Consider the following 15197-nt stretch of genomic DNA (forward strand, 5'->3'; position numbering starts at 1 on the left):
GGCCACGTCCGAGTTTGCCCCTGCTGGGAGATGCCATGTACCAGTGATCACCGTCTTGTTCTCAGTGTAATTTAGCTGGCTCACTTTTTGAGTAAGAAATACAAAATTTAAGTGGAACGGATTAAGTAGAGTGCAAGAACATGAACATGTAGCCTTATTGGTGGGAGTGATGCAGTGCCCCCTGGAAGTTGGAGCAGGAATTTGTAATTTGTCCAGGGTGCCGGTGATAGCTCCCCGAATCTACACGAAGAACACCGTGGGATCTATAACGTCCACCACCTAATGTCAGTAGACGGGGCATCCAGTTTACCATCCATCGAGATGGATGCCTCAATCTGTTTGCGAGACACCAGGAAGACAGGTTGTACTAACCCGGATACACAGATCAGAGGTGAGTAAGCTTACCTCAAGGTGAGTGTTTCACAACATACAGTCTACCTGTGGCTCAATCAGTACTCTGCTGTGACCCGAATGGCATCCTGTTAAAAAAACAACTGCTTTATTAAAGGGAATTGCCAGATCGCCCATTAATACAACAACAACAACAACAACAACAACATGCATTTTAAGGCCATTTTCCCTGCTAGAGCGGGGGTTAGCCTTGCGGTCCCCATGACAATCTTCTCCATTTTGCCATATTTTCTGCATCTCTCCTTGTTAACCCCCTTACCTGCATTTCTTCTTCCACCATCTTTAGCCAGGTCTTTCTCGGTCTTCCACTAATCTCCCACTCCCACTGTCCCACTCCCACAGATCTCCCACTAATGCAAGTGTCAAACCAGATTTATTTCATCAGTTAATTCACTTTGACTTCGTTTGCTTATTTTAAATGTGCTTTGTGGACATTTGACAGTTTTCTTTTGCATTGCTTTGATGACAGAATATTGATTTGTATTACATTATTGTCAGATAACAGACACAAAACCGTTTTTAGATGGATACACAGGAACTAAGTTGCGTGGGTGCGACCCACATAACACATCGAGAGCTGCAAATGTCGGATGGTAAGCACCTTGAGAACCACTGTTCTCGGGTATCTTGCAAGTCCATAAGCGATTTGTGAACATAGCCACTTATAGGCTTAACCTCCACCACAAGTCCCCCTCCTCCTAAATTTACATTCTCACCCCTCGTGGGCACCGCTAGGTATTCCCTCCTCCTCCCTGGCAACCTCCCATACACCTCTGGGTAGCCCCTGCTAGTATCTTACTATAATTCACCAAATGTCCGTCTGTCTGTCTGTTCCAAGGTACCGCAAAAACTGCTGAACCGATCGCAACGAAATTTTGGGTGGGTAATCCTGGGGCCCCTGGGAGTAGAATAGGCTGTATTGTTTTTCCAATTTTTCAATTTCCCAATTTTCCCAAACACTGGAATAATATTTACCGATATGAACAGTGATTTGGCTTTAATTGAAATTATACAAATACTGTTTAGATTTTGATGATTTACATGTGATATGATTTAACGGATGTTTATATAAATCGTTTAAAATAAAAAAGCCTTCAATTTCTGATATTTTCCTTTTTCATTTGGGCCTCTCAATTGAAGCCCCGCGCCGTAGGGCTGGTAACGTTGCTAGTAATATATAATTTGAGAAGTGTCTGTCTGCTTGTGGGTTTGTTTGTTTGACTTCGAAGCATTCCTAAACTGCTGGATGGAATGACTGGAATATTGGTGGTTGTACCCGAGGGGGGGTTTACGTGATGGAGTTTTAGCGGGTACAAAGAACAAACATACTCCCAAAAGTGGGAACATTACGAGGACTAAATCACTGGACCGAATGAGTTGAAAACTGGTGTTTGTACTCATGAGGTGCACAGGAAGTATAAGAGGGGGTTTATAAAAAACAACAACAATTTAATACCCCTGGACCCTGGCGGTTCTTGGTGGGAGAGGCGGTTGGGGAGAGGACCCAAATTCTCTCTATGTAAATGTTCATGGTCTAGCTCCACCTGGTGGAAGCCGGCATTACAAGTCATATTTAAATGTCAGACAAAATAGTGGGAATCAATCTTTCTGTAAGGATTGGTTATTTGCTCCTATTGAAAAATAACGAAGACTTTGCCTTTCTTGAACGATTGGATCTCGCTTCAAGAACACTTTTATAACATCCCACTTAACAATCGCATACCAATTGTAACACAATCATTCTGTCAAATGGTACTTCCATTGACCAGAAGGAGAAAACCTGTAAAATATCTCGATAGTCTTCGTTTACCGATTGCCATTTTACAGTTGTTATGACATCAGTACACGATGAGTGAAATGTTTAGAGGAGCACGTTTTGTTAACAACGTTCAGTTAATGTTGGGGCCCTGCCTCGTAATATAAAATTAATTGACAAAGATTATAAGGACCAGAAAGCCATAGGAGAAACATAAGATAGTGATGAACACAATCATTTTGAAGAACATCACAGTATTTCCAGCACAGTTGAACTATCTGCCCTTAATATTCATTTTCAGATTGGGTGATTCAGTGGAGCAGGTATCAATGATTTATGATGTCTCCTGCAGTAGCGAATGATCGGTTTGCATGGCGTATGAATCATGGTGGTGTAGTTGATGTCTGGGAAATTGCCGTCAATCAGTTCAAACTTGTATAGTCGCAGCAGCACTGACCAGATGGTCTTGATCTGCACGTAAGCAAAGTTTTCTCCAATACAGCGATGGCGACCTGGGAGAGATGGACAAACTGGTTGAGAACATCAAGTTACACTTTTTACTCTTATTTTTTTATTACGCCTCCCTCTATACTCTATAGCATAGGGGAGGGAAGGCTTATTATTCCTGTTATAAGGGTTGCTTATACAATTGGCATCCCAAATTTTAATGGTATCACATCGTTTCTTCGACCCCCAGGAGTACTAAATCACCATTTAGATTAATTTTTTTCTTCCTGCACTCCCATCACTCCAAAATTCCAAACTATCAGTTTCCAAGCTCTATCGTAGAGATGGCTGGGACTTTCAGAATTAAGTTTTGCATCAATAATCCAAATATAAAGTATGCAGGGTTGACCTAATTTATTTGACCTAATGTTAAGGTCATGACGTAATTATAGAAATTTAAACAATTTTCACCATAACTTGGACTAAAGCTTTTCCGATCGGAACGAAATTGCGTCATTAGATGGCGTAGAGCAAGCCGCATTTAAGCTTAATTTACATCATGTCCCTCTGGGTTAAAGGTTAAGGTCTTACACCTCTAGGAGTACTAAACCACAATTTAGGTTTTCCTCCTTTTTCTGGCAATTTCCGAGCTGTATCTCAGATCCGGCTGGGACTTTCGAAATGAAAATTTTCATCACTAATGTGAACAAAAGTTTGGAGGGTTGAGATAAATTATTTGACCTTGACCTAATTTAAGGTCATGACCCAATTATAGACTTTTAAACATTTCACACCAAAATTCGACTAAGATTTGTCCAATCAGAACAACATTTCCCTTTCTAGATAACCGAGAGCAAGTTGCATTTACGCTTAATTTTCATCATACCCCTCCAGGTTGAAGGTCAAGGTTAAATTGTGGTCTGAAAAACAAACGTTTTTTTCATCATCACTCAATTTTATCAATGTGGAATCTCAAAAACAGCTTGGCCTACCAATATGTTTTTGCACCACAATAGTGGATCTGCACTGAAGTTGTGCCCCTGATATTTGATTAGTATCTTTAACATACCTTTTTGAGATTGTAACCAAATTAACAAAAATTCCCATTTTTTCAAAAATAACCCATTTTCATCATAACTTGATTCGTTTTCCTCCGATTTTCATGATGTGAGTTTTATGGATAGATTGTAAATGGGGACACATTTTCTTCATCTACACTATTCCCCTAAATTTTGAAGGTCAAGGTCATATGGTGGCCTGAACAAAATATGGCCATCAATGGATTAAGTCGCAGGCAGTTTCCACATGAAAGCATGCCCTTGTCAGGGAGGCTTTCACTTGGTGATCGCAGATGCCTAGTTTTTACTTGCACTTTGTTTCTCCACAAGTATCCTTTTGGCATAATTGGCATAAGTTCCCAACTCGCAATATCCCCTTGTTGCAGAAGGGTTGAGTGGTTGTATCACTTGCACTATTCCATGTGTACAAGCGAAAATCGCAAGTCGTCTACCTGCACTTGCAGGGAGGTGTAGAGATTTATTTAATGCCCATGACTGACCGTGGGTACCCCAAACAAAATTGCAAAATTTGGTGGTCTGCCTGAGGGAGTGGCCAAGGGGGGTTCATGTTATTATCCTTATTATTAATTATCCACAAACTTTATGAAAAAAAAAAAATGGTGACATTGTAATCGGCTCCATCTATCCGTCACGATATCTCCTTCTAAACGGTTGTGCAGAAATTCACCAAATTTGGGGGTTGTGATCACCACATGGCACAACCCCCAAACTATCTTAAATTCAAACTTAAATTAAGATAAGATCTTAAATCTTAAATTATCAAATTAAATCAAGATCTTAAATTAAGATAAACGATCTTAAAACGATCATTCAAACGGTTGTGCAGAAATTCACCAAATTTGGGAGTTGTGATCATCACATGGCAGAAGGTACGAAAGCGGTATCGTTTTTGTCCCTGTCCCGTGGGGCCATGAGGTGGGTTAAAAAGGTCAAATAGCAAAAAATGCACTTACCAGCACATTTTAAAACGTTTTAAAATGAAACGATGTATATGTAATCAACATTGGCGGACGCATGAATATGCAATGATTTTTTGGATTTCACCCAGGGAGTGGGGACTTGGGGTCACAGGGGTCAAAACAGAAGATTTGTTAAAGTCAAAATTCGATATCGTGTCATTCCTGATGGAACTTTTTGCCATCTTTCAACTTTGCTTTTGGTGGGTGGTGTGTGGATTTGCGATGGCGTGCCATCGACTTCGCTCTAGTCACTATTAGTGGAAGCGGCCTTAAAAACGTCACAATAACATAGAAAGACACTCGAGCTGCTATGCATACACCTTTATATGGTGTTTTTCTAAGGTGGAAAAAGGCAATAAAACATGGCCATTCCTCCGGATTTTGTGCAGACTCCAGAGCAACATAGGCTTAGAGAGTGTGAAAATAAGGACTCGTACTCGTCATACAATTATGGCTTCTTAAGCATCACTTGAAATACCCTCTCCCACCACCACCGGGAACGGCGTTGCATGGTCAACATTTACGTAGAGAATTTGCATTGGCCCCACCTACGAAACACCCCGGGTTAAGGCAAACTAGGTAGCTCCAACCTTTGTTTTATGACCCTTAATCCCCCTGGCAGGTTTGGTGGAGATTAAATAAATAATGACCGAATGCATCGGCCACAGACAGAGACAGAAAGACAGACAGACACCGAAATGCGCATTTTAGTATGAGGATAATAATACAGGATTTGATATTTATTATTTATTTTCTATTCCGTTTTGGTTGAAATTTTCGGTGGCAGTACCCGTCCCAGCTGCCCTAAGGGCATTAAGTGTAATTGTCAACCACAGTGTGGAGCAGCATCATCTGAAGAGCTGGTCAGGAAGAAGAGGAAGATTTCCTCTTCCTCCCTGAAGGTCATGCATGAGCCAGCTGGGATTTTTTCATCACAATCCAACAGTGACTTGGTAATTTTCCTGAAAAGAGTTTGTGTTCAAATGCTTGCTGCTGTATCTTGGTTCTGTTCAAGTTCCTTTTCATGCTGCCACAAAACCATCTTGAAGGAGCCTCTGGTTTAAAATTACTTCCCGACCCCTCACTGGACATAATGGGATATTCTAGATAGATTGTTTAAAAATACAAATTCAAGCTCATTGTATTAAACTTACAAGATGATGACGATAGAGAATCGAGCAAAGTTGAATCGAGCCCAATTAACGTATTTTTAACCTCGATTAAAATTAAATGGAACCTATCAGGCTTGTGTGGTAAGTGGTAGAAAATTCCAACCTGTCACGACTTTAATAAGCACTAGCACTAGCACCAGCACTTACAAGAAAGACTTTAACAAGCATCAGCAGGTAATTGGACGAGTTGAGTGAAAATGAGCATTTCAAGGATAGGCCTGACAGTCCCATGCTATTGGAGTGTTTTGTTACCTACCAGCACCAAATGGGACGTAGGAGAACTTGTCCGGTGAGGTATTGCTTTCCTGCAGGAACCGATCAGGCCAAAAGGCCTCTGGCTGTGGCCAGAAGTCTGAGAGGCGCTGGTTTACAGTGGGTGAGACGCACACCTGCTGCCCTGGCGGAATGGTGTAGCCGGCCACATTCTTGAATCGGAGCACACAAACGGTACACTCAAAGGAGGGAAACTGAAATTTAATGTCATGACACCCTTTAATATTAGAATAACTCCTGGATTACTAATTGGCTACTCCGTTCACTGTGACAAGCCCATACCTGAGGTTTCTTGACCATCCGCATCATGGTCATTATTGGTGGCCTCAGGCGCAGTGTCTCCTTGAGGCAGAGATCCAGCAGCTGCAGGTCGTTAAGCTGCTCATACAGGAAGCAAAAATGTTGAGGAGGTAGTAAGTACAGGATGCTTCAGACAAGGTCAGAGTGGGTATGCAAACAATAAGTTTGGAATTCAATCTGGCCACAGATTCTTTACAAATGACTGTTGTATTGCGTTCAGTGAATTGTTAATGCATGTATACCTATGATTCGATATGGAGCGAATTGCGTATTATAGACTTGGCATTTAATATGGAATATATATTTTTTCTTGACTTGGGTTTACTTTCTGAACTCGGTATATCAATCTGGTGAGTTTCTTTTACACTTCGGTGATTTCTTTGTTAAAAGAACCATGTCACTGATTGTCTGTCGCAGCAAGAAGTCAATAACAGGATTATATCACAGGTGGCGTGACAAAATGTACGGACAGGTACATTTGGCGATTGGCTTCACAATCGGGTATATAAGGGTTGTTGCATTCTGTATTAGTGGAAAACAACTGCTGCACGTCTACAAAAGTTATTGCCGCTTCCCCTGGAGATGGTCCGTCAACTCGACAATGTTGTTTGTCATTTAGTGGTGGCTTTACGAAATTCCGGCATGAAACAGCGTGCTATTGCTTGGCAGTATGACATCACTCAAGGTCAGGTATCAAATATCCTGAAAGGAAATGCTCAGAGGGGTGTCCCTACTCCAATACGGAGGCCAGGACATCCCTGCAGAACCACAAGGAGGGATGATCGCCAGCTGCACCGGTTAGTCCGCAATGGCCGTACCAAGTCAGCTAATCGGCTTAGGGCTGAGTGGCAGCAACTGACAAATGTGCCTGTATCCAGAAGGCTAGTCAACCAACGACTGGTTCAAGCAGGCTATCGTGCCAGGCGTCCCCTGAGAAAGCCACGTCTGACCAGACAACACCGCCAGCGCCGATTGCAGTGGGCCAGAGAGCACCGTCAATGGCAGCCAGGACACTGGAATCATGTGATCTTCAGTGACGAGTCTAGATTTCTGGTCTATCATCAAGATGGCCGCGTCCGAGTGCGCAGACAAGTGCATGAAGCCTACAACGAAGATTGTATAGTGCCAAGAGTCCAAGCTGGAGGTGGTGGGGTGACCGTTTGGGCTGCTTTTCATGCAGGGGGCAAAACTGACCTGGTTGTTCTGAATGGAAACCTGAACCAGTTCAAGTACAGGGCCATTCTGGAAGAAACATTGCTTCCATTTGTTCATGCAGCCTTTCGAGGAAACTTTGTCTTCCAAGATGACAATGCACGGCCTCATCGTACTCGCATGATCCAACACTTTCTTGCTGACCGTGTTGTAGAGCATATGGAGTGGCCTGCCACGTCCCCGGATATGAATCCGATGGAGAACTTGTGGGCAGAATTAACGCGTCAAATCGACAACTTGGACCAGCAGCCTGCCTCTGTGCGTGAATTGCAGCAGGCTATTGTAACTGCATGGCAAGCGATTCCTGTCCAAACCTTGGCAAATCTCGTGAACAGCATGCCTCAACGTGTACGTGCTCTCCTGAATGCTCGTGGGGGTTACACGAAGTACTGAACTGTAATTTTACTGTCCGTAATCCCAGTCGTAATTTAACTTTTGTTTTTGTTAAAACATTTTTTGGCTAATGTGCAAAATAAAGAGATACTTCTGGAAAACGCACAGAAGTTTAACACAGTACTGTCCGTGAATTCAGTTCGATATCAGTTTACATCACTTTCAAGGATCAATTTATTTGCTTCGAAATGTCAAATGTGGTTTTTGTTTCTTTTAAAGGTCACATTAACAAAATCTAGAATAATTTCAACATAATTCCAATGAACTTTTGGTTCTAAGTCATCTTGAAAAGTAAGTTCACCCCCACAAAAAAAATATTCCATATTAAATGCCAAGTCTGTATATGGCTTTTTAATGTTTAGGCTAAATGTTTAAGTAAAGTATAGTAAAAAGGTGATGAGTGTTTATGTTGAAGCAAGATTTTATAGCTTGCACAGGATTGCGAGTGTCCGGGAAATTTATGGCTGCTTCAGGATATGGAATGATCCTGCAGTAATGAGCAGTTTCTGTATTAAACCCATCAAAGCCTAAACTAGTATTGCCAACTTCTGGTTGTTTATCCATGTTCTGCCCTTTTAAAATGTTGAGCACCAAGCAAGAAAACATCACATACCATTTTAAAAATGTTTGGTGGGGTTTACACCACCAAACTCCCAGATGCAGAGAGCACGCTCCAACCATTACACCACTGAGTCTGATTTATCACAGAACCTTGGGTTTTGTGACATCCCTGGTGTATAACTCATTCAAGACACAACTGCTTAATATAATTATATTTCTATAGTGGACAAAAAAAAAAAGGAAACATCAGAGTAAAGTCACTTAATAGGGTGCTGGGCCACCACATGCGTCCAGTACGGCCTTTATGCGCCGAGGCATAGAGTCCACCAGCGTTTGGCATTCTGCAGGAGGGATGTGGCACAATTTTTCCACTAGAAAGTCAATCAACTCACACCTGTTTGATGGAGGTGGAAAATTCTGTCTCACGCGTCATTCCAGATTATCCCATAAATGCTCGATTGTGTTCAGATCTGGTGACTGAGAAGGCCATGACATATGGATAACATCAGTGTCATGCTCATCAAACCATTGAGTGACCACACATGCTCTGTGGATGGGGGTTTTGGGAGGGGGGCTCCTCTTGCAGCCATAAATATAGGCAACCAGGCTTGTGCAGCATTTTTATACATGACCCTAAGCATGGTGGGATGTTATTTGCTAAATTAAGACATGGGCCACACCTGTGTAGAAGCCGTTGCTTGGTGCCCCACTTTTACCCAGATATTTCCATTTTTTTGCCCACTAGCTGCATATACTCTTAACAAACCAGATCTTGGGGCTGGTTTGGCTGGCACAGAATGAGCAGGGATTATTGAATATGGGGCATAGACGAGCCATTGTGAGCATGACAAGTGTTGTTAGTTGTATATTTTGAGGGAAGTTTTCTCGGAATTGCTTTGAGGGACGTTGAATCCTTGTCACCTCTTCATAATGGAGAGGAGATAGATGTCCTCCTCTTCCACACACAGTGAGTTGCTCCTCGAAACAGCGATCCTGGAGCTTTTGGTCTCTGGCAAGGAAGAAGCCAAGCCAAGCACTGGTTGTGGAGCTTGTATGCTGACCAGCCAAGAGAAGGCCAATGAGCATCCCACTGATTTCTTCATCTGAGAGATGGCGACCATTCCTGCAGGCACAACAGTGTTATGCTTAATCGGTCTGCAAAGATGTGCTAGGTTACTGTTCATTACCATATTATGACTATCGTTGCGTGGATCGTTCCAGTTGCCTGGTACAAATCCGGTGAGAGTCACCTCAATGCCACCGTAAAGGCCAGCTGAGTCGGCGGTCTCAGGCCGGATTACGGGCCTTTCCACTTTTGATACTATGGGACCATCAAACAAGCCAAGCGCTATTCTAATTGCTACTGTACACCTAGTCTCTATTTATGGCTGAGCGATGCCAAGAGGCACATGGCACGGTCTTGATTATCACGGCCATTTAAGACCTAACATGCTTCTCTTAATTTCCAATGAGTGACCACTATGACCCAAATTCACCCCAAGATCAAGTATATTTAATAACTAGCATTCAATCGTCATGAGGATGGAATGTACAGGGAAGGCAAGCAATAACAAATAAATTATAACAAAACACTTTACCATGACCGATACTCATGCCCACAGACTAAATGACAAATGAACAGGAGCCTTAATATATCTATGCCTTAGGGCCCAGCAGACACACCATGGTAGAATAGACAGAGAGAAGTCACGAGACAAGAAATACCATGCGATGGCTGTTTGCACACCGCAGAATAGTCATGGACCTGGCCGCTCTGGCAGGGAACATGGCACTGTGTCCCATCACTTTCTCCCGCAGGATGGTGCTGAGGAGAGGGGAGGGCGTGGCTCTGGATCAAATGAGGCTCTGTACAGATTGGAGCAGCATGTAACACAGCTTCTCTTATGCCAATTTCGGATATCTCCTATACATCCGTCGTCACTCCACCTTTTATGGTCTCAGCCCCGTACATCAGCCATAACACGCCACATCCCTTCCCTCCCTCTCACTCACCATTGGAGGTTGGCCCCGTCTGGGGTCAGAGCAACCTTTCACTCCAATGTTCTGAAGGAATAATGATGGCTCAGGCCGTCTCACCAGTGTCTCCTGCACAACTACTGCCGATGGCCTTGCAAAACGCTAAAATATATTTCGACAGATTCACAAAGGTAAGAACATTAAACATAGGCTCACAGGAACGGAGACTTTTAGACACAGACAGCAGGGTAGGTAGACGTCGTCTATCTATGACATAAGTTATGCAGATCAAATATCACAATTAATTAATTTATGCTTATACTATTTATTACATTCATGAAGGAAATAACTAAAGTATCCAAGCAATGTTAACCCCGAGAGAGTCATTTCCACAACAATACAAACTTAGCAAATAACATACTTGTATGTGGTTTCAAGAAGTATTTGTAAGATGTCATTTTCTCTTTTGCCTGACGACCGTCGAGACGCGATAACCCCAGCGAAAATGCGCTTAATTTCTCGGTGCGCTTTGTCCCTTTTTCTGCCAGACATGCAACATCAAAGGTTTGGAGTTAGTAGTGCAGCATTTACTCATCACAGTACGGTGACCGTTGGGTTGTATTTGTACACTGGTTTGAGCATTACCTGAAGCTAGGTAGAGGCAGCCATGATGGCAGGAGCCAAGCAGAATGGCTGAAGCCCCCATCCAGGTCTGCGTAAATTTGGGAAACATGTTCGTCCAGAAGAGCTCGCACTTCCTTACCGTGAAGGCAGTGGCTGGCTGTCAGGATTATCAACTCTGAAAATGCTTCAAAGAGATCTGTGGAAAGCGATGGAACATTTCTGACAATATGAGCATCGTCTGCTCCAACAGTTTTACTCAAAGATGCATTATGCAGCCCTTTGTTCTCCACTGCCCTCAATCAAGACTCACTGCGCTCCCCTGCCTCCCCCCAACGATCGAAGTAGGCCCGGGTCTCCATTTCTATTAGTGGAACATGTTGGCGGAACTGTGCTACATTCAAGCCCATTTTCAACATCTTCTTCTGCTCCAAAAATACCTGGCGGGTAGACAAAGAGGACAATCATTATGCTTCAGGGGCTGGTAAGCAGTAACTCATAATGGATTTTCAGTCATATACTTTAGAGGTCGACCGATATGTGTTTTTCAAGGGCCGATGCCGATACCAATATTTGGAAAGCAGGGTGCTGATGACCAATATAATGCCGATGTATGTATCTGATAAAAAATTTTTAATAATAAAAAAGAATTACACAAAATTGCTGAAATAAATTTAACAAATTTATTTAACACACCATATTATTCACCCAAAAACACAAACAAGTATTGTGCACTTGTAAACAGCTCAGCATTTATTTCCAGTTAAACTGCTACTCCTCATCTTTTTAAATTAGAAAATGTATAAAACCAAAACAAAAAAGTTGGGAAAACTTTGGAGAATATTTGAAAATAAAAGGTTTTGGGGCACTTGTTTGAACAGCAGCATTTTCTTCAGTAGATATGCACTCTTATCATACTAAAATACGCAATTCGGTGTCTGTCTGTCTGTCTGACCGCAATACATCCGGTCGTTTCTTATCCAATCTCAACCAAATTTGACAGGAGGATTAAACAGTCGCTACTGCTGTTTAACACTAATCTAAAAGAAATTTGGATGAATCCCGACATCCTTGGGGCAGTCTATGCTTATCGTGTTCACCACAAATGAACGGACCTGAGCCTAGATCTACTGTGATCAATATACCCCAGAGATGATAATAACATGACCCTTCCAGCTGCTTCCGTGGGGGAGTTGGTGTACTAGTTGTTAAAAACAGTCCAAAATACTTTGATTATTGGTCTTTTCTCCTGAAAAGCAGCAACCCTTTGGTCACCAAGCTGCCTAGCATCATGAGACTGAAGGTTTTTTTTTTTAATCTCGGCCATATCGGCGGATCATCGGCTGATGCGGATAACCTCCAATAACAGATATCGGCCGATTATATAGTTCTACTACTAATATACTTATGATGTGATGCTTGTCAATGCTGCACAGGATATGTTGGGAACAAATCTTGTAATACTCGTGATGCATCAAAAATGACAATGGCAATGACGTATAATAACTAGCACGAAGTTGATGGCTCACTATCACAAATCCCCACGCTTCCCTCCTAAAGCAAAGTTGAAAGATCGCGTAAACCATAAAGTTTCACCAGGAATGACCCAATATGAAATTTAGACGTATATATTTTTTCCCCGTGACCCTAAGTCCCCACCCCCTTTGGGCATGAACCGGGGATCAAATACAAAAACTCGTTACATATTTCATGCGACCCCCAATGTTGATTGCATATACAAAGTTCCATTAAAAATGTACCTGTAATTGTATTTTTGGTATTTTACCTCTTGTCCCACCCCTGGGGGCGGGTCCAAAAGAGACACTACTCTTGCACCTTCTTCCCATGCAGTGATCATGACTACCGAGTTTGGTAAATTTATGCACAACTGCTTAGGAGGAGATAGCACGACAAATGGACAGGACAGACAGAAAGATGGAGCCAATTGCAATATCCCCCCCGGTTTGTTTTTCAAAAAGTGTGGGGATAATGAAGTAACAAACAAGGATTTTCACAAATAGCAGGAACGATGATTTGGGATAAAGAATAAGCAACGGAGAATATTACTTTGTTTTTGTTTCGAACAAAATGAATAGTGCGTGGCGTGCGTATGTGCGTATCTCTATAATCACTCACCGGGTTTGGCACATCGTACGCAACCCCCTTTCCAAACACTGGAGTCGTAAGATGAGAATACACCTCCTCCGCGTTCAGGTCTTCGTTCTTGCTGTTGAAGAGCAGGGCAGCAGCATCAGGGCCCAGGAGGTAGGTGAAGGGTTTTCCCATCATTGTGAAGGTAAAGACAGGCCCGTACTGTGAAGACAGGACAGTATCCAGGTTATTGCGGCCACCTACAGAGCAGCTGGCAGATGCCCTCTAAAGCAGCCCTTGACGTATGTTGAATGGTTCATTAAGCTGACCTGTTTGTAGGCCTTCTCCAAAAACTCAATTGGACTCTTTCCAAAGGCAATCGCATGGCCAATCAATGGGAATGGCGATGGGATATAAGGTGGGGAATTCTGAAAATGTAACAAAAGCCACATGAATGAATGAATGAAAGACACAAGGGATTGATTTAAACAGTTTGTAGGTGGTAGAATATTAAAATCATGAAAAGTAAATATAAGACCCAACAGAACATTATCATCCTTCAGTTCCATAATAAGCATAAGGTGTTATTTATAGAAACTTAACCTCCCATGTTTTGCTGTTTTTCAGTTTCAATAATTTCCCCTCCCCGCACCACCACCTCAAACACACCACCACCCTAACCCCACACCACCACCCTAACCCCACACCACCACCCTAACCCCACACCCCCACCCTAACCCCACACCACCACCCTAACCCCACCACCCTAACCCCACACCACCACCCTAACCGCACACCCCCGCATCCCCTTCTCCCACACACACCACCAGCCCATTACTCTCTGAGCTTTAAAATCACGTTCACTTTCAAGCTCATAACATCATTCTGATCTCATCGCATCTCCATCATCATAGGAGAGCAGGTGCAGGTGAAGGTGTTCTGGGCACTTTGCCTTGCCAGTGGAGCATATGTCTAGGAATTCCGAATTTGGCCAAGACGGAGGCACACAATGGCTGAACTCTTTAAAAAAAAAAAAATCACCCTGGTATCAGCTTTAACCCCCATCAGCACAAGCACACAGTTCCCACACCTCCGAAATGAGAGAGTGCTGCATTATGAAGCATCCCACACATCATGCATGCGGAATACCTGCACAACAGTTTGTCGTCGGATCTGTCCGGAATTCAGGAACTTGTCAGGAACTTTCAGGAAGGTTTGTCAGGGAACTCAAAGTATACTTATACTACTTACTACTACTACTACTACTTTTCCGATCCCAATTTTTCCCTCCTTGTTCGGACGGCTGGGAAACGTTTTTGGCCCAAGTCTTTCACGAACAGGATGGCCAGGCTTGGCGTTCGACTGTATCCGATTTGGGCAGGAATGAGTAATATATTTAGGGTGCCGGTGATAACTCGCCGACTTCACGAAGGACACCGTGGCATTTTTAACGTCCACCGGCGAATGCTAGCAGACGGCTCACCGTGATGCAACGTCGCACCTGCGGAGAACCAATCCGACAGTTTATTTATCGGGTAATCCGTTTTGTATAATAACGGAATAATCGATACAGCCTGGAATGAACCGTACATGAACACACCGTGCGTGGTGATCGCGCAGAACGCAAAAGGTGCAACAGCACGAGGAACAGCACGAAGAGGAGGAGGAGCGGCGTGACCATGTCCGCAGGTACGGGAGACAAAGGTAGCAGGTGTCCGGCCGCTCGCTCCAACGTGAACCACCAAGAAGACCCCATGGCCAGTAATGTTGCGCGCGATGTAACCTGGAGTCGACCTGCGTTTTGTCCCCTTCCCCAACATCACCCGACGCGCTTCATGTCGCCAGCTTCACGCCGATTGGCTCTTTCGGCTCGGATCACGTCGCCCTATCTCGCGTCACGAACTCGTGAGCGAAGTACCCGAGGCAGACCGTGTTGAGGGGGCGG

At 43.3% G+C, this 15197-nt stretch overlaps 2 protein-coding genes across 3 annotated transcripts in view; both read right to left on the reverse strand.

Annotated features, from left to right (window-relative positions):
- Positions 1–15197, reverse strand: part of MOB4 (MOB family member 4, phocein) — a 456882-nt gene that overhangs the window by 268265 nt on the left and 173420 nt on the right. The gene's annotated exons all lie outside the window — the stretch shown is intronic.
- On the reverse strand, positions 766–15182 carry CYP51A1 (cytochrome P450 family 51 subfamily A member 1). 2 transcript variants are annotated; one of them, XM_068126738.2, is made up of 10 exons: positions 14853–15182; positions 13582–13680; positions 13298–13474; positions 11475–11601; positions 11186–11360; positions 10962–11081; positions 9485–9686; positions 6380–6475; positions 6081–6249; positions 766–2679 (listed from the first exon to the last, which is right to left on the reverse strand). In XM_068126738.2, the coding sequence occupies exons 1-10, from the start codon at positions 15006–15008 to the stop codon at positions 2465–2467; spliced, it is 1536 nt and encodes a 511-aa protein (XP_067982839.2). In that variant the 5' UTR covers positions 15009–15182; the 3' UTR covers positions 766–2464. The 2 variants fall into 2 exon arrangements, with proteins under 2 accessions (XP_067982839.2, XP_067982840.2); XM_068126739.2 differs by lacking the exon at positions 10962–11081 and having other exon boundaries at positions 14853–15098.

This window comes from Myxine glutinosa, chromosome 10, assembly GCF_964187855.1.
Source record: "Myxine glutinosa chromosome 10, kmMyxGlut1.1, whole genome shotgun sequence".
Lineage (NCBI taxonomy): Eukaryota > Metazoa > Chordata > Myxini > Myxiniformes > Myxinidae > Myxine > Myxine glutinosa.